The following is a 19,068-nucleotide window of genomic DNA, read 5'->3' as shown; positions in this document are numbered from 1 at the left end:
GCACGTTATGATGAGCTGTTATTAATATGGGATGTTACTGCTCCACTGGCTCCATTGGATCCTGTCCCCCTGTTCCTTACAGGCCTTCTCTGCACTTGTCATGCTGCCTTAATACACTTCAGCTGTATGTACGTACGTGTGTGTGTGTGTGTGTGTGTGTGTGTGTGTGTGTGTGTGTGTGTGCGTGTGTGTGTGTGTGTGTGTGTGTGTGTGTGTGTGTGTGTGTGTGTGTGTGCGCGTGCGTGCGTGCGTGTGCGCGTGTGTGTCACACATTATCGACCCGAGCGACTCCGTCGCCCTGGGCCAAGGTACTCTTCAGTCAGTTCACATGTCACAGTGATGACGATCGTGGGGGTTGATGGAGGGGATGAACTGTCCATCTCTCACATGAAGTCGATAAGGCAGGTTGATGTCTCTCCTCCCTCCATCCCTCCCTCACCTTCTCGCCCCTCTCTTCCCCGACCTGTCCCCAATCCTGTTCTTCATCACTGATCCATTAGGTTTGACTTCCTCATCCTCCTCTCCATTGTCATCAGTACATTGCTTTACATCCTGTCTGAGACTATACGTAGTGTAGAATGTGTTAAAGAAGCGTCATCTACGGCAGTGGTTTTCAAACCATTTCCATATCAAGGTCCATTATGTATTCGGCATTTGAGCCACGGACCACCAATTGATGAGATTTAAGCCTCTCAGTCCCAAAATGTATTGTTGTCATTGGGTCAGATTTTGTCCTTTTATTTAAATTTATTTTCAATGTTGACGTCTTACATAGCCTACTACGTGCAGGATCCCGTGATACATGCGCGAGACACAGGACGTCTCTCTCTCTCTCTGCACACACACAGGAATACACAGGGCGAAATAGTGTGAGACAGGACTCGAGTCAGGACGCTAATCTTGATTTTCATTAAATAATTCCGTCTCTCTGCATGTGCGCGCACACACACACACACACACGCACATGCGGTTTTATCAACATTATTCAAGTAAGATGCGCTGGTTTTATAGACTATTTAACAGCAATATTAGGCTAATATTTTATGACACGTTGATTTACCCACAGAGTGAGGTTATATATTATCTATCGATACAGACAGGCAGACATTCTGTCTTCACAGACACAGCTGTCCTGTGCTCTCATTGGCTGTAATGTATTGCAGACCGCGTTCATACTGTATGATGTCCGGGACGGCGAGAGAGTCAAATATCAAATCTGCTAGATATTCAGAAATGCTCGGGAAGGAATCTGCGGCATCGGATCTTCTCGCAGAGCCTTTCACAAACAGCGAGCAAAACCTCTGAGATCAAAGCCCAATAATCTTGCATCAGATCGGGGGGGGGGGGGTTTGGCTGCGAGCGCCATAAAAGCTCCCCGACAGCATAATCGGAGCAAATATCGTGCAGTGTGTATAGGGGGCGTTAGCTGAGAGAGATGAAGCAGGGACCCCCATTATATATTGTAATTGTGTTGACAGCACCGCAATCAATGTTGTGTAAATTAATGTTTTGAATGGATTCATCGTAATTGAAGACATTTAATCACTTAAACCTTCAATACTTTTTTCCACTCTCCAGTCTACACCAAACCAAAAATAGAAGATCTACAAGCTCACACAACGTCTCAATAGCTGATCTGCCCAATGCGCTGCGAGCTTGTCAATTTGTTTGGTGCATTACACATTTTCTGCTATTATGTAGTCTGTAGTCCACCTCTCAGGAGTGAGTGGTTTTATGAGTCGTCGTTAAATGATCAGTATCCTGCATAATTCAACATGTACCGTATTGGGGGGTGTGTGTGTGTGTGTGTGTGTGTGTGTGTGTGTGTGTGTGTGTGTGTGTGTGTGTGCGTGTGTGCATGCACTGGCGTGGTTGCTCACATACATTGCATTGAGGCCCTCGCTGATTAGCAATGAAGCTAATGAGAATAAAGTCCTTGTCTGGAAATGGGTGCAAGGCCGTGTGTGTGTGTGTGTGCGTGCGCGTGTGTGTGTGCGTGCATATGTGTGAGTACGTTTGCATTTGTGTGTGTGTGTGTGTGTGTGTGTGTGTGTGAGTCATGTTTATCTCTCCCACTGCAGCATTCATATTCTATGTATAATGTATGAGCGCCGTTATGAATGGCACAGGCACAAATTGGTAAAAATAGACCTAATGCTTGACAGAACGTGAACAATAGTGTAGCTTGTCAATCGTTCCTGGAAAACAGAGATTGTCGTGTGGTGTTTGTGTGTGTGTAGAATGTGAGGAAAGTATTGGAAAGTGAAGACATCCCGTAGGGGTTCAGGGTACGTTTTATAGGTTGATATGTAGAGGTTGGAAAGTGTTACATGTACAGTTATGTTTAGATATCACTGCTCTGACTTATATCTATTCTTGTCAATTATCTTGTGTGAGTTTATGCCTACTGTACTGTATGTCTAATCATGGCCGGACATTGAAGAGGGTTCGGGGGAAGGGAAGAACGCACAACGCCAATACTGTTAATATACAGTATGTTGCTTTGACTTGTATACGTTGAATTGTAATGACAAACACAAAACTATTAAATAAATAAAAGGGTATAAAGGAAAATAAATAATGTGAAATCAAACCTCAAAGGTCCTCAAGCCAAGGGTAAAGTAATGGCTAATGTATACATGGTTGCACACTGATATCGCACACTGGAAACATCCGATCTACAAGCTCACAACCCATCACGATGTAGCCTGAAAGTGTGTATGTGTGTGTGTGTGTGTGTGTGTGTGTGTGTGTGTGTACTGTGTAGTCAGACCATAGTAGTACTCACCTCATAATGTGCAGTGCGCTGAGACTCCGAGATTAGCTGAGCATTACAGATGTTACAGTAGCTTTCTGTGAAGAGCCCCCCCTCCACAACTCCAGCAGACTTCATCTTCATCTGGACCTGCACGCACGCACACACACACACACACACACACACACACACACACACACACACACACACACACACACACACACACACACACACACACACGCGCACACGATCGATTAATAAAAGTAATGTTATATTATCGTTGGAATGTTTAGACTGTGCACTTGCAGTGCCCACAGGTTGAGAATCACTGGAATGGAATCAAATACCAGTAGATCAAATAAATAAATAAACACGGCCCACATCAGAGCTGCATGATTATGCAATAATCTCATCTTCATTTAACAGTAGCCTACTTCTGGGATGTAAGATTAATCATGACAGTTCAGCCCAGATGGGATATCCTCTCTGTGTCAGAACCCTGCGTGGCCTTCCACTGTAGCCTGAGTCTGGGGGAAAGAGAGCGCCTGAGGCGTCCCACCTTAAGCACCTGCTTTTTATTTATGGCGGGGTGCGTATACGGAAGACTTTGAACCTCACAGATGATCCCGTCTCAAAAGAAATAAAATAAAATCTCCCAGTCAGCCGACGGTGGATCAAAACGTTATAGCACAGGTACCTCATAAATCCCCGTTGTGAATGTTGACCTTAAGTTACATGCAAGCAAAGCAAACCACTTTGTCCAAGTTCCTCCGCGTAAGATGTTTACGTTAACGCACAGTCACACTCACACAGCAGTTTCTAAGCATTGCAGGCACACACTGGCCTCTATACCACATAAAGATGTCTACGTTAACACACAGTCACACTCACACAGCAGTTTCTAAGCATTGCAGGCATACACTTGCGTCTGTACCACATAAAGATGACGTCCTTCTGGGAGTGGTACAGGAATCTGCAACCGTGTGGGATTACGTTATCGGTGTTCAGCTGTTCCCAGTAACACTGGCTAGAATGCAGCGTCTTTAAAAGCTCTAAGGCATTGGGCTTGCCAAGGCAGTAAAACCACTGAGACCTAAGCATCCCACAGGGAGCTGCAACCGCAGCTTCTTAACAAGCTGGTAGCCATGTTGTCTTTCTGTTTTATACTGGAGCACTGAGCACCATAACAGAAGGTCTAATGATGAGGGGCGGGGGGGAGGTCCTTCGATTTTCTGTGCTTTTCATTTTGCGTTCCCCATCGCTGCATGCTGCTGCCGCTGCGATGGAGTTAGGATGAGTAACAAGTCCACAGAAAAGCTGGCATAGATCCCAGCCCGAGGGAAGACAGAGGAATAATGTGTGGTACTTTAGGTCACGTCCCAGACCTGCGAGCAGCGTGCCCTGGAAGAATAAGGCCCCTTATGGAGATGTGGGGACATAATGCTCTGAAATCCTTATGTTCAGACAGGAGCCACTCTGTGCTGTCTGTGCTGTTAAGGAAAGGCAGCAATTGGTATTCGTTTTGTCAGGGTCACTTTCTTTTTTAAACAAATTGCAAGGCAAGCAAACACACATGCTAATGCACACACACGCACGTACGCACTCACGCACACAAATGCACGCACAGTCAAACACACACATGCACACACACACTATGCAATTACCCTTGTCTGTTCTGGTGCTTCTCTCACTACACTCAGGACCTTCTAATGAGCCACGCTGTATAGGAGCTCAGTGTTGAACACTGAGAAGAAATTAAATTACACCACAGATGAGGAACAAGAGACTTTATACTATCATTATCTCTTTCACCAAGTCGTTTGTCATGTTGCTCCAGATGGCTATAGACGCTGGTCTGTTTGGTTCTTTAACATGGCGAGACGTGTACAGCACCCAAACAGTGGGTTTTTGTCCCAAGACGTGTACAGCACCCAAACAGCACCCAAACAGTGGGTTTTTGTCCCAAGACGTGTACAGCACCCAAACAGTGGGTTTTTGTCCCAAGACGTGTACAGCACCCAAACAGCACCCAAACAGTGGGTCGCGGACACATTCTTATGGGTCCCTTTATTTTTTTGTTTCCTATGTTTTGTTTTTAATTGTTGTTATTTCAAATCATTTTCAAAAAACATTCCCAAAGAAGCTAAACAGAAAATGTTTAAGAAGTAGTGAAAATAGCTGACGGGGCGCAATGTGATGCGTTGTGAGCTTGTAGATCTGTGATGCGTTGTGAGCTTGTAGATCTGTGATGCGTTGTGAGCTTGTAGATCTGTGATGCGTTGTGAGCTTGTAGATCTGTGATGCGTTGTGAGCTTGTAGATCTGTGATGCGTTGTGAGCTTGTAGATCTGTGATGCGTTGTGAGCTTGTAGATCTGCTATTTCCACTAGTTTGGATCCCCTGCAAAACATTGGTTTTCTCTTTTGGGTCACAGGCTAAAGGGTTTGGGAACCTCTGGTGTACCGCATGGTCCAGGATGGGGTCGGTTTGGGAACCTCTGGTGTACCGCATGGTCCAGGATGGGGTCGGTTTGGGAACCTCTGGTGTACCGCATGGTCCAGGATGGGGTCGGTTTGGGAACCTCTGGTGTACCGCATGGTCCAGGATGGGGTCGGTTTGGGAACCTCTGGTGTACCGCATGGTCCAGGATGGGGTCGGTTTGGGAACCTCTGGTGTACCGCATGGTCCAGGATGGGGTCGGTTTGGGAACCTCTGGTGTACCGCATGGTCCAGGATGGGGTCGGTTTGGGAACCTCTGGTGTACCGCATGGTCCAGGATGGGGTGGATGTAACCTCTGGTGTACCGCATGGTCCAGGATGGGGTGGATGTAACCTCTGGTGTACCGCATGGTCCAGGATGGGGTGGATGTAACCTCTGGTGTACCGCATGGTCCAGGATGGGGTGGATGTAAGTCGGGTGTATTTGCTGTTGTCTCTGTAAGGATCCTTTGGTTCTATCGATTGACACCTCACATCAGCGGAGCAAGAACATCTAATCAACTGTATAATCTTCAATCTAATTAAAAAGTATCACAATGACTGAATCTAGCTAATATCTGTGCTACCTCTGTGATTATTACACGCGGGGTGGCAGATGTCGACTAATTAATGGAGGCAATCTGTCTGCATTGATTAATGCAATGACGGGCCCAACTGAGCTAAGTGAGCTCGATATGGAATGCAGAGAGGGGTGGGGCTCATACACTTAAGCCATTTAGACCTGAGGCCGATTTTAAAAAAAGGCTTCTAAAGCCTAACAGTTTTCTGAAAAACCTATATGTTTCTATATCAGTGGTGCTCAACATTTCTCATGTTAAGGACCCCCAGAATTATCTATATTTGGCTGAAAATAAAGATTTGAGTTAAAAACGTTCGCTCTGAAAGAATATATATTCAAAGATATGCGACACATTTTCACGATCTTTCAAAAATAGCAGATCTACAAGCTCTACAAATCTACAGTATGAGCTTGTAGATCTGCTACTTTTCAATAGCTAAAGTATAACATACGTAATGCTTGAAACACCAGAAGGGGTTCCCGTCCTGAATAGGTTAATGTAATATGATATCATCCTAAGATTTATGGGTCGTAAAGAAAATACACTGATCAATCACAAAATCAGTGCGTCAGACTCGCCTATATGGAGCTGTTGATGTATTGATCATTTTGTGACATCACCATAATTGATAGGTATCTGTATTCTGTACACACTGCTGCGCTGTATTGTTAGGGTGGGGGATGGGGGGGGGGGGGGGGGGGGGGGGGCATGCGACTTTTTAAGCTGGCATACTCAACGTAGAGTCTGGGACCCTCAGGGCTCATTGTGGGGGTAACAAATGTGCACTTGAACACTAAGGTATATTTGCGATGACAATTTGGGATGACAATTGTATTATATGGGGACCCTTGAAATAAGTATAATCTAAACAAATCCCTCTTAATTGCATCTCAATCGTACTGGCGGCGTTGTGAGTGCTGGAGAACTGGGGAACTAAATGACTAAAGTGTGGATGACAGATGGCAACTGGCAAGAATACCACAAGTGAGTCACGTAAGACCACGGACAAACCTGGGCGAGCGGAAAAGATAAACATGCAGACCCCGCTTTAACAGGGCTGCATGGGTGAGGCTTCTGAGATGTCACCGCGAGGGCCGTGCGACCTGGCATGCGCCACGGTGCCATGCAGCGAAGGCATACTCCTTCTAGGTTATCTGTGGAAATGAGGATTTGACAGAATAAGCAATCACGCAGCACGGATGCGTTGCCACGTCGCATTCCAAGCTTGCGTGCGAGCCACCATGGGGTGCAGGCTCAATTAGATGGGTGCGTGCACACTAGGAGACGAGTCGGAGCAGGAGCACGGATGCCTGAGGTGTCTGGGGACGGAATGAACCTCGCAGGGAATCTCGGCACGCGTTTCACTCGGATGTGTTTGAAGACAGAGAGAGAGATTCACTGAAATCCCGGCTTCTGGCTCATTATTTATTAAGCAGCAATTGGGTCGTGCTGAGTTGGGACGTGCACCTTGGTTGTTTGCCGGTGTCTTCCCTCACCAGTATAATGTAAATGGCTCTATAGGTCTGCCAGGTTTTGCATCCCTGTCTGAATGCCTCCCTTCAATATAATGCATATATTATGGACCTATAGCCAGGGCTCTAGCAGGTTCTGTTTGTTAGCTTATCAGTGTGAAATCACTTTAGTGATTGATTGATTGCTAAAGTATACCAGTATGAGACCCTGAGGGTGAGAAGCAACCTAAGGGCGAGGTCGCGTGCACACATCCGCCTGGGTGACGGCAGACTGCTGGGTGAGCGCTGGCGCTTTGGCATGGGGGTCAGATCAACATACGGAATGAATTCTGAGTGTACAGGGTTTGATGAGGTAAGATCAACATATGGAATGTCGGAACAGGAAGGACAGATGGGAAAGGATCAACATATGGAATGTCCAAACAGGTCAACTCCATATATGGAGATCTAAGGGTTTGAGGTCAGATGTAGAGTTGCTGGCTGGCTCCATATATGCAGATGTAGGTGATGATCCAGTATGGTTAGATGAGGTCAGTGTCGTGATCTTCATATATGGAGATGGCCATATATTCTGGCGTGACGTGTCATAAGGCTTGACCATATAATATGGAGGTGTGATGTCACAGTGGACTGGATAGGGGCTCTCTTGTGCTGACGGATGCATGATGTTTTCAGCCACTGTGGAGGTTTAGTCACATAACTATTAAACCCTGATGGACTGAAATACAAATGTAGTATTAGTCCAATGAATTACCGTTATGTGGAATATTTAGAGATAGGTATGGTATATACGATCGATAGATAGATAGATAGATAGATAGATGTGCACAGCTACACAGTAAAACACCAGTTAATGTATCCACTTGTAACTCTGATTAACACTGAGGACTGAGGAAAGAGTGCTCTATACTTCTGCAGGGAGAGAGACCAAGAGTGAAAGACAGAGAGACAGTTATTCAGAGACAGACACACAGAGAGAGAGAGAGAGAGAGAGTCAGAGTTACAAAATCAGAGAGAGAGAGAGCGGGGCAGCGAGTGAGAGCGAGCGATACAGTGAGCGAGATAACGGCAGGTGGTTTAGGGGCAGCCGGGATCCTTTTACAGTAAGTACTCTCGTCTCTCCCTGTCCATCTCTGGTCCGTCAGTAAAGGCAGACCACTGTGAAAGCGGTCACACTGTCCCTCTGCTCTGGACCCGACACCGGTCACCCTGTCCCTCTGCTCTGACCCGACACCGGTCACACTGTCCCTCTGCTCTGGCCCTGACACCGGTCACCCTGTCCCTCTGCTCTGGCCCTGACACCGGTCACCCTGTCCCTCTGCTCTGGCCCTGACACCGGTCACCCTGTCCCTCTGCTCTGGCCCTGACACCGGTCACCCTGTCCCTCTGCTCTGACCCTGACACCGGTCACCCTGTCCCTCTGATCTGGACCCGACACCGGTCACACTGTCCCTCTGCTCTGACCCGACACCGGTCACACTGTCCCTCTGCTCTGGCCCTGACACCGGTCACACTGTCCCTCTGCTCTGACCCTGACACCGGTCACCCTGTCCCTCTGCTCTGGCCCTGACACCGGTCACACTGTCCCTCTGCTCTGGCCCTGACACCGGTCACCCTGTCCCTCTGATCTGGACCCGACACCGGTCACACTGTCCCTCTGCTCTGACCCGACACCGGTCACCCTGTCCCTCTGCTCTGGCCCTGACACCGGTCACACTGTCCCTCTGCTCTGGCCCCGACACCGGTCACACTGTCCCTCTGCTCTGGACCCGACACCGGTCACACTGTCCCTCTGCTCTGACCCGACGCCGGTCACCCTGTCCCTCTGCTCTGGACGGACACTGGTCACACTGTCCCTCTGCTCTGGACGGACACCGGTCACCCTGTCCCTCTGCTCTGGACGGACACTGGTCACCCTGTCCCTCTGCTCTGGACGGACACCGGTCACACTGTCCCTCTGCTCTGGCCCCGACACCAGTCACCCTGTCCCTCTGCTCTGACCCTGACACCGGTCACCCTGTCCCTCTGCTCTGGACCCGACACCGGTCACACTGTCCCTCTGCTCTGGACCTGACACCAGTCACCCTGTCCCTCTGCTCTGGCCCCGACACCGGTCACACTGTCCCTCTGCTCTGACCCCGACACCAGTCAGGGCGGGTTGTAGGTCTGGGCAACAATAAAAAAAACACTACCCACTGCAACCCCTCTGGATGGAGGGGCTGCGTGCATGTAGGAAAAAAAGTGGTAGCACAGCCGGGACAGCAGGGGAGTGGCGGGTGAAAGCGGTCACACTGTCCCGCTGCTCTGGCCCGACAGAGCCATTTGTCCTGAAGTCAACCACCGCTGCCTCAGATGTATGATGACTCAGATAATGCAGCGTGCGCCATGAATTATTGACCCATCAGCGCGGGAGCCAGTTGACCTGCCCGGGAGACACACCAGTGGGAACAACCAGAGGGAGGGGTTGGCAAGGTTAATGGCCTGGATGTCTCTCTCTCTCTCTCTCATATTGTGAGTTTCCCCTGTACAGTAATGCTTCTCTCCCTCTGTGGTGCTCTTTGCACGGTTGCGTCAACAATCATCCGGCACCAGTGGTGGAATGTAGAAATACTCTGTTACAAGTAAAAATCTGAAACAATACAGTACAAAGGTATTGGTATCAAAATGTACTTAAAAGTACCAAAAGGAGAAACTAAGTACTCATTATGCAAATGAGACACTTCACAAGTTTTCAAATGTACAGTATACAAATCTTTGGAATTGAAAACAGCAGTCAGATTTACAAGCTCCCAATGCGTCGCGATGTGACAGATTGGGAGCTTGTAGATCGGCTATTTTCAGATGGTCCCTACGGCCTGTACGGCTGACGTGTTTAATGTATATGTATAGTGTATATGTTATGTAATTATGATAGAAATCTACAAAGTAACTAGTAAAGTTGTCAAATAATTGTAGTGGAGTAAAAGTACAATATTTGCCTCAGAGATGTAATGGAGTAGAAGTAAAAGTACAGTACAGTACAGTACAGTACAGTACAGTACAGTACAGTACAGTACAGTACAGTACAGTACAGTGCAGTGCAGTGCAGTGCAGTGCAGTGCAGTACAGTACAGTACAGTACAGTACAGTACAGTACAGTACAGTACAGTACAGTACAGTACAGTACAGTACAGTACAGTACAGTACAGTACAGTACAGTACAGTACAGTACAGTACAGTACAGTACAGTACAGTGCAGTGCAGTGCAGTGCAGTACAGATTATAGTGTTTAGGAGATCAGAAATACGAATCCAGCTCCTACTGTTTGCACAGCAGGATGTCCTTTTGTATTATTCTGAATCTCTGACTCAAACATACTGTATACACACACACACACACACACACACACACACACACACACACACACACACACACACACTCTCTCTCTCTGAGCAATAATTACCCTTGTCTGTTTCTCTGACTACCCTCTTAGTCTTGACCTTCTAATGAGCCGCTAGCCCGCTGTAGAGGAGCTCAGTGTTGAACCCTGAGAAGAAACCAAATTACAATATCTGTTTCACCACCTGGTTTGTCCTGTCCCTCCCTCCACCGACAGTACACTACTACTGTACGGTCTACTACTACTGTACACTACTACTGTATGGTCTACTACTACTGTACACTACTACTGTATGCTCTTATATGCCTGATATTTGCTGCTAAGTGATGTCTTTTACTTGCTCATTTGATCACATTTGCTTTTATAGTCCGTTTATCTAACTTTTAACCAGGCCAGAAGGCCGGGAGGCGAAGATTATGTCAATGGACCCGTGAAATGTGTTCCAAGGCCCAAAAGCTATTTTCCAATGGCCGAAATGTATATAGTGTTTCATGTATATTTTATAATAATAATCAAAGTAACTAGTGCTAAATTTTTCAAATAAATGTAGTGGAGTAAAAGTACAATATTTGCCTCTGAAATGTAAAGTACAAATACCTAAAATTTTTACATTCCTGACAAATCCAGTTTTTGTCCCAAGATGTGTATACACTATTCAGTAGGCCTACAGTACAGTATATGATGTACTGTAGACATTGCTGTGCTGTGAATGACAGGATGGGATGGATATTTCATTGTATTTGCTGTTAAATGTATCTGACGGAGTTTATGGCAAAGCAACACCTCGTTCTATCGATCGTCAGCCGAGCAAGAAAGAATCCATTCCGTTTTGTAATCTCCAATCTAATTAAAAAAGTATCACGATGACTGGAGGAATGTTCTAATCTACCTAATATCTGCGCTACCTCTGATTATTACATGCGGGGTGTGGGGGTGGCAGACGGCGACTAATTAATAGAGGCAATCTGTCGGCAAGATTAATGCAATGACGGGCCCAACTGAGCTGAGAGCGATACTGTAGAGATGGAGTGATTGCAAGGAGGGAAACAGGAAGGAGGGAGTGGGGGGGAAAGTGACAAATGTGCTGTGAGGTGTGAGTGGTGGGGAACGAAATTACTAGCGTGAATGACAGATGGTAAACGGCGGGAAACCACAAGTGAGTCTTGCAAGGCCACTGACAAACTTGACGGGGGGAATAGAAAAACACGCAGTTACACGCCACTCTAACAAAGCTACGCGTTTTGTTTGAGCGGTGAGCTCCACGGTGAGGAAAGTAGTGAAAATATTGCTGGTCTACAAGCTCGACTTGTAGATTGACTGTGAGCTTGTACAGTACAGTAGATGGATTTGTTTTGTTGTTATTGTTGCTTTTTCTCCTTTCCCAACTGGGGACAGTTTGGAAACCTGTTCCTTAAATAGTGTATCTCATGCCCTAAATCCTATTTTTATGAACATGCTGCTCAGCATCTCTTATACTGTGACTGATATTGATCCACTCACAAACGGGAGCACCTGCATACACACTCACGCACGCACTCGCACACACACACACACACACACACACACACACACACACACACACACACACACACACACACACACACACACACACACACCCACACACACACTGTCTTTCTTCCTGTACTACGGCCTTGTATTGAGGGCAATGATTATTCATGAGGGTCGTCGGCTAGACTTATCTACTCGTGTGGAATAAAGGCCACACTGACTAGCGTGACTGTCCTAATGTCACCTCTTCATCCCCGGTCCTTATTCATGTGATAGAGAAAGCTTTCCTGAGAGATTAATAACAGTGTTCACACAAATGAAAGCTGAAAGGCTCCATATTTGTTCGGGTGCTTTATTTGTCCCTTTACCAAAGGCCATTTAATGGTCTGTCCATCCAGGCATGACCCAATTCTTCACCGGCGCTGCAGCTCAAAGGGCTAGTATTAGTCACCTGGCTTGTTTTAGATACCAAGGCCTTTTTATTCACAAAGGGCACTTCCTTTTTCGCTCTCTCTGTTATGGTGCTTTTCTTTTAAAGCCTTAACGATGCAAGACTTTTGGCTTCCCATCTTGAGCTTGTAGCAGTATATTGACATAGTCAAAATAGGGATGCCAGCCAGCTTGAAACTCTTAAAAGAATATGGACGCATACAGTGATTGCCAGTAACTGATGTCGTCATAAAGTATATACGTCTGGGTAATAAACTGAATAAATATAATGTCACTAGGACACCTGCTTAGTTAGTATCCATTAACACTGTTTAGCAAAATTAAGCGTCAAAATTAGCGTCATTACCCAATGACGCTAGCGACGATTCTGTCTGACCAATCAGTAGCAGTGTTTTCAGGTCACCTTTTGGTACCGCCTCAGCTCGTTTATTAGCACCTCGACAGAGGTGATCCCCAAAAGGTATCGCGTCTGACTGGTACCAGGTACTGACTACCTGGTACCAGGTACTGACTGATACCAGGTACTTTCTGACTGGTACCAGGTACTGACTACCTGGTACCAGGTACTGACTGATACCAGGTACTTTCTGACTGGTACCAGGTACTGACTACCTGGTACCAGGTACTGACTGATACCAGCTACTTTCTGACTGGTACCAGGTACTGACTACCTGGTACCAGGTACTGACTGATACCAGGTACTGACTGGTACCAGGTACTTTCGCTGGATGGAAAACCAAACAATCCAAGTCAAGTTCCCTGAGTTCCAATGGCAAAGCACTGTTAATTATCCCTCTCTCTCTTCTCTCTCTTTGGGCCATAAACTTTGGTAATAGTATTAATATTTGGGCCACAGTAGGCTTCCATTAGAGGGTAAACGAAGCCTATATATCCAGGGTAAAGTTAGGTTTTCCCCGCTTAACCGAGCGTGTGCGCACGCATGTGTGGAGTGCATGTCTTTGTGAGTGTATGTTTGGAAGGGTCTGCACTCACAAGTTAAGTTAATGGTGGGAGAAAAGCATTGTGTAGTTTGGATGGATGTTATGCTGCTGTAACATATGGGTGATGTTATGCTGCATGGCAATTTAGCTGTTCTGTCTGTCCCATTAGTAACTAACTGCAGTGTTTTTTTTCTAATGTTAGCACACTATCCCAATGTTATTGTCTGGTTCTGTGTGACATGAATTATGTAAACACGACAGACAATAGTTCAACTTTTGGAGGGATGCACCAGTCATTTTATCCTCCTGATTGTGCCTGACAACTCGTAAATGCATGGCCCGACGTTGAACAATGTTTACCGTTAACTTGTGCTAACAACGTAGCTGACAGGATGTTCGAGCACAGCAACAGTTTATAGGTACTGTTATAACACGAAGCCTTAAATGCCAGTGAGATGCTGCTCTGCACTAACCTGACGCTGCCAGATCCAAAAAGCTTGCTACACAAATTTGTTTCACAGCTTATTTGGATCTGGGATCGCGGAAGCAAATTCGATGACGGGGCTGTTCCTTTTTTTCAAGATACATGGTAGATGATTGGATGGGAGCGTCTGTCTATCACCGTGTGGGCGTGCAAACACAACCAATCATATCGACGTGTCTATATACCGTCACATCCGCATCCCGCCTTTAGCTCACGCTGATTGGTTCGGTACGAAGCAGATCTGACTCAGGGCTCAACTCCGTCAGAGATCCCAGATGAGTGTTGTGTTGGGGAATATGTTTCCGCAATACCGCCCTCATCTGGCAGCGTCAGGTTAGCTCTGCACGGCGCTCTCTGGAAATCATCGCCACAGTACGGTCACGATCTACACCTGATGCCTGTAACTACAGCACAAAGCAGGGTTTGGGGTGAGCGAGGTCACTATACTCTATTACTCACTCTACACTTAAAACAACTTTCAACCCTCCAGAATTACACCAAAGCAGCGTCAGCGTCGCGTACGTCATGTGAATGTTCCCTTTATAATCAATGAAGGGAGCTCCGCTGCCGACAGTTGTGTCAAAAACGCAACGCGAGTCACGTGACACAACACACTCAGTGGAGCCCCGGCCTCATGGTATGTTCACACGAGCAGAAGATTCAAAGATGCAAAGATACACACCATATTTGTCGCTTTGTATACTGTGTTGCTCACACGGTCGTTGATGTCATTACGCTTGTCGGAAGAAGAAGTTCCAGAAGTGTCACTAATAAGTCCCAGTAATCACGGTAAAGCCAGGCTAAAGCACACCCTCCAGTGTAATATATTATATATACATGTCCAAATCAGCCCCTCAGAATATGGACGCTGGGGCTCAAGTGGTTAAGCTGCTCCGGTGGTGCTCGGTGTGAGGCTCTATAGGAGAGAGAGGGTGTTCTGAGAAACCTTTTGCTTCATATGAGATATACAGATTCTTGTTGGGGGGGAGGGAGTTATATCTCTGTCAGAGTGTCAGCTTCTTGAACCATGAGATATGTTGGCTGCAAGCAATAGCAATGCCATTTCATTGTGTTCTTTTGTACTCGTATCAATCCTACTACAGCAGACTGATTGAAGCACTAAATCCTTGCACTTGCTTACATGAAAGTGAGCCTATAGAACACTGCTTATTTATTAATTTTTTTTTTTCTTTCAATGGTGTGGCTCTGAGAGAGAGAGAGAGAGAGAGAGAGAGAGAGAGAGAGAGAGAGAGAGAGAGAGAATGCGCGTCTCCACGGAGCAATCAGGCTGGAAACGTGTTCACATTTGGAGTCCTAGATGCTTTATAGAGGGCTGACCCACAGGGACCCACACTGTTCTCGAGTGGATCTCGACTCTTGAGATCCACATGATTGGATTTTTTTTATTTGCTCACAAATCTAAAGTGATTTACACCATTTGGTCAGAAAGATGCAGAAGACTTCCGCTTTTATATGAGCACACTCAGTGCTAGGGCTGTCACCATCATGAACACTCAGTGCTAGGGCTGTCACCATCATGAACACTCAGTGCTAGGGCTGTCACCATCATGAACACTCAGTGCTAGGGCTGTCACCATCATGAACACTCAGTGCTAGGGCTGTCACCATCATGAACACTCAGTGCTAGGGCTGTCACCATCATGAACACTAGGGCTGTTACCATCATCAACACTAGGGCTGTCACCATCATGAACACTAGGGCTGTCACCATCATGAACACTCAGTGCTAGGGCTGTCACCATCATGAACACTAGGGCTGTCACCATCATGAACACTCAGTGCTAGGGCTGTCACCATCATGAACACTAGGGCTGTCACCATCATGAACACTCACTGCTAGGGCTGTCACCATCATGAACACTAGGGCTGTCACCATCATGAACACTAGGGCTGTCACCATCATGAACACTCACTGCTAGGGCTGTCACCATCATGAACACTAGGGCTGTCACCATCATGAACACTAGGGCTGTCACCATCATAAACACTAGGGCTGTCACCATCATGAACACTAGGGCTGTCACCATCATGAACACTAGGGCTGTCACCATCATGAACACTAGGGCTGTCACCATCATAAACACTAGGGCTGTCACCATCATGAACACTAGGGCTGTCACCATCATGAACACTAGGGCTGTCACCATCATGAACACTAGGGCTGTCACCATCATGAACACTAGGGCTGTCACCATCATGAACACTAGGGCTGTCACCATCATGAACACTAGGGCTGTCACCATCATGAACACTAGGGCTGTCACCATCATGAACACTAGGGCTGTCACCATCATGAACACTAGGGCTGTCACCATCATGAACACTAGGGCTGTCACCATCATGAACACTCAGAGCTAGGGCTGTCACCATCATGAACACTAGGGCTGTCACCATCATGAACACTCAGAGCTAGGGCTGTCACCATCATGAACACTCAGAGCTAGGGCTGTCACCATCATGAACACTAGGGCTGTCACCATCATGACAAAAAACAACACTAGTAGATCAGCATTCCATGCATTATATTTGGATTCAGAGGATTCAGGAGATAACTCTACTAACATAGAATATAAATCAGAAATGATGCCCCTATTAAAGGGGTTTCTGATAAGCTCTTTTTCTATTATTGACAGGGGAGGGGGTGTCAGAGAATTCACCTGTTTAACCCCTATAAAGCTTCTGAGTTGTAAATACTTAAAGAAGTGTGTATGGGGTAAATTGTATTTAGCAGCTACGCTAGTTCATCAAAAGAGAATAGATTCCCCCTTTTGTCAAAAACATCCTTCCATTGTTTAATCCCTTGCTTGGCCCATATCTTGAAGCCCCCATCCGCCCTTCCTGGGGTGAAGTATTCATTTCCCCAAATTTGGCTGAATCGAAAACTGGGTTGGATATCCAAAAGATAAAGTCTGACATCCTGCCAAACTTTAATCATGTTTTTAACAATAGGATTAGCTGTGTATTTTATCAGTTTTTTACTCGAATTAGAGTAAAATTATTCGGGCAGTGGGAGCTTCAAAGAGTATGATTCAATGTTCCTCCATGTGGGGGATCCCTTCTCTGTATAATAGAACATTATAGTTCTCAACTGAGCTGCCCAATAGTACCATAACATATTAGGGCACTTTAGCCCTCCTCTATCATAAGGTAAATATAACAAAGATAATTGATCTTGCTTTGTAGTGCTGGCCACACGTACCCCACATTGCCTCTACACGGTTCGCATTCGATAATTACTTTGATTTATTATAGCTGACTGTGACTCATGTGAACTGTCACGTTTTGTGTTGTTTGTGCGAGGACAACAAATGTGGTTATATCCTCAAACTGCTGTTTAACCTGGATAATTTGCATTTCAACTAAGCTATAAACCAAACTAAAGATCCGCCCCTGGAGTGGGTGAAGATACAGATAAGGGGGGCAAGTATATTATATGACTCCCCACTTGACGTGTGTGATCAAACTGACTGGGTTGGTCTTCTATCACAGTTGTGATAGTTGTAGGTTAAGCACATCAGGGACCCAAATGTGCTTGTGCACACACATGTGCACAAGCACTGGCAAAGACTTTTTTCGCTCATAATGGGACGTTGGAGGGGAATGGGGAATTGCTGTTGCATTGCACAGAGAAGTCACTCATTATAAGGACCTTGGCTGCTGGCTATAGATGTTGTCATTACAATGAGCAATGCTCAGTCTCTCTGCTGCTTTCCATCATACTTGAACACACACACGCATGCGCCCAAGTATGTGTGTATTTGTGCGCACAGGCGCTCGTGTGTTGGTTATGCAAACTCACTCGCACATATCCTCATGGGCTCTGAGTGAATGAGGGGGAGACGGGTTTTATATTTTTCTAGAGACTTGAAAATACTACAAAAAACAATAAGAAACAAAACAATAACAGCAGCTCCATTCTGACCAGTGGCAGTGTTCCATTCCCACTGGTACCGTACTGTTCCAGTAAACAGATACACTGGAAGACAGTATAGAGCCATAGAGCCCAGCCCTGTATACAGTGCTGTGAGCCCCCACAGGAGAGATTGAAGCCCCATTTTTACTTCATACAGTAACAGCTGATCTGCTAGCTCACAACACGTCATGGACTGTACGTGTTGAGAGCTTGCAGATCAGCTATTCTCTGCACCGCAACACATGTATGCCGTACCACGGGCATAAGTAGGGCTTTGAATCAAATTTCAATACTTTCTTGGCATTGAAATAAACCCATCAATACTACTTGATATTGAAACCTTTACAAAAAAAATTATTTCCTGTGTTTGTACCCAATATATGTTTTACAGTTACAGACAACTTAAATTGTGTTAAATACACTATGTTTATCTTTCTCTCATAATTTCAATGTCTAATGTTGAAAACAAATTGTGTAAAGGTATTGTCCAGGAACCGGTATCAATGTATCAAAAAGAAACTGAACCATATCCAATTCCAGCCTATAGGCATAAGCTGAAAAGATATCAATCATTTGCTATTTATATACAAACTGGAGAGAAATATCAAAACAATTCAGCCAGAAATGATGTAATGGGTGGACAAATACTAATTAATGTGATAAATAAGTAGAGAGGATTTCCTCAACGTTTCCCTCTTATCACTCCACTGCCACGCAAACTCTTAATCTCTCTCTGTGCCTCTGACTGTCTCTCGCCCCCTCTTCATTAGTGAACTGATATAGCCACCCATGCAACCAAAACAGCTAATTACCATTATGACAATTTTCCTTTTGGTAATTAGTAAAATAAGCTCTTTATTCCACGGCACAAAAGACTGACTGCCAATTAGAACATCGTTTGGAGTAATTTCATTCAAATGCTTCCCCCTTTATCCTGGTGGCTTGAATGTGAAGCCGGGCGTAAAAATAGTGGCAGCACAATGCGCTGGAGAGTTAATGATGTGTCGTATTCTGAGGAGACATCAACACAGGTGATGTTAAACCCTGTCAATCACACACAACCTGTGTGTGTGTGTGTGTGTGTGT

The 19,068-nt window shown here is 45.9% G+C and overlaps 1 protein-coding gene across 1 annotated transcript in view; it reads right to left on the bottom strand.

Annotated features, from left to right (window-relative positions):
• Positions 1-19,068, bottom strand: part of LOC308328844 (zinc finger matrin-type protein 4) — a 74,204-nt gene that overhangs the window by 49,586 nt on the left and 5,550 nt on the right. The window contains exon 2 of the mRNA XM_080782952.1: positions 2,789-2,905. Coding sequence (XP_080639078.1) covers positions 2,789-2,905 — 117 coding nt within the window. The remainder of the gene's footprint in view (positions 1-2,788; positions 2,906-19,068) is intronic.

Source organism: Protomyctophum bolini (assembly GCF_963924005.1).
Source record: "Protomyctophum bolini genome assembly, chromosome: 14".
Lineage (NCBI taxonomy): Eukaryota > Metazoa > Chordata > Actinopteri > Myctophiformes > Myctophidae > Protomyctophum > Protomyctophum bolini.
This window is presented reverse-complemented; position numbering and strand designations above follow the sequence as displayed.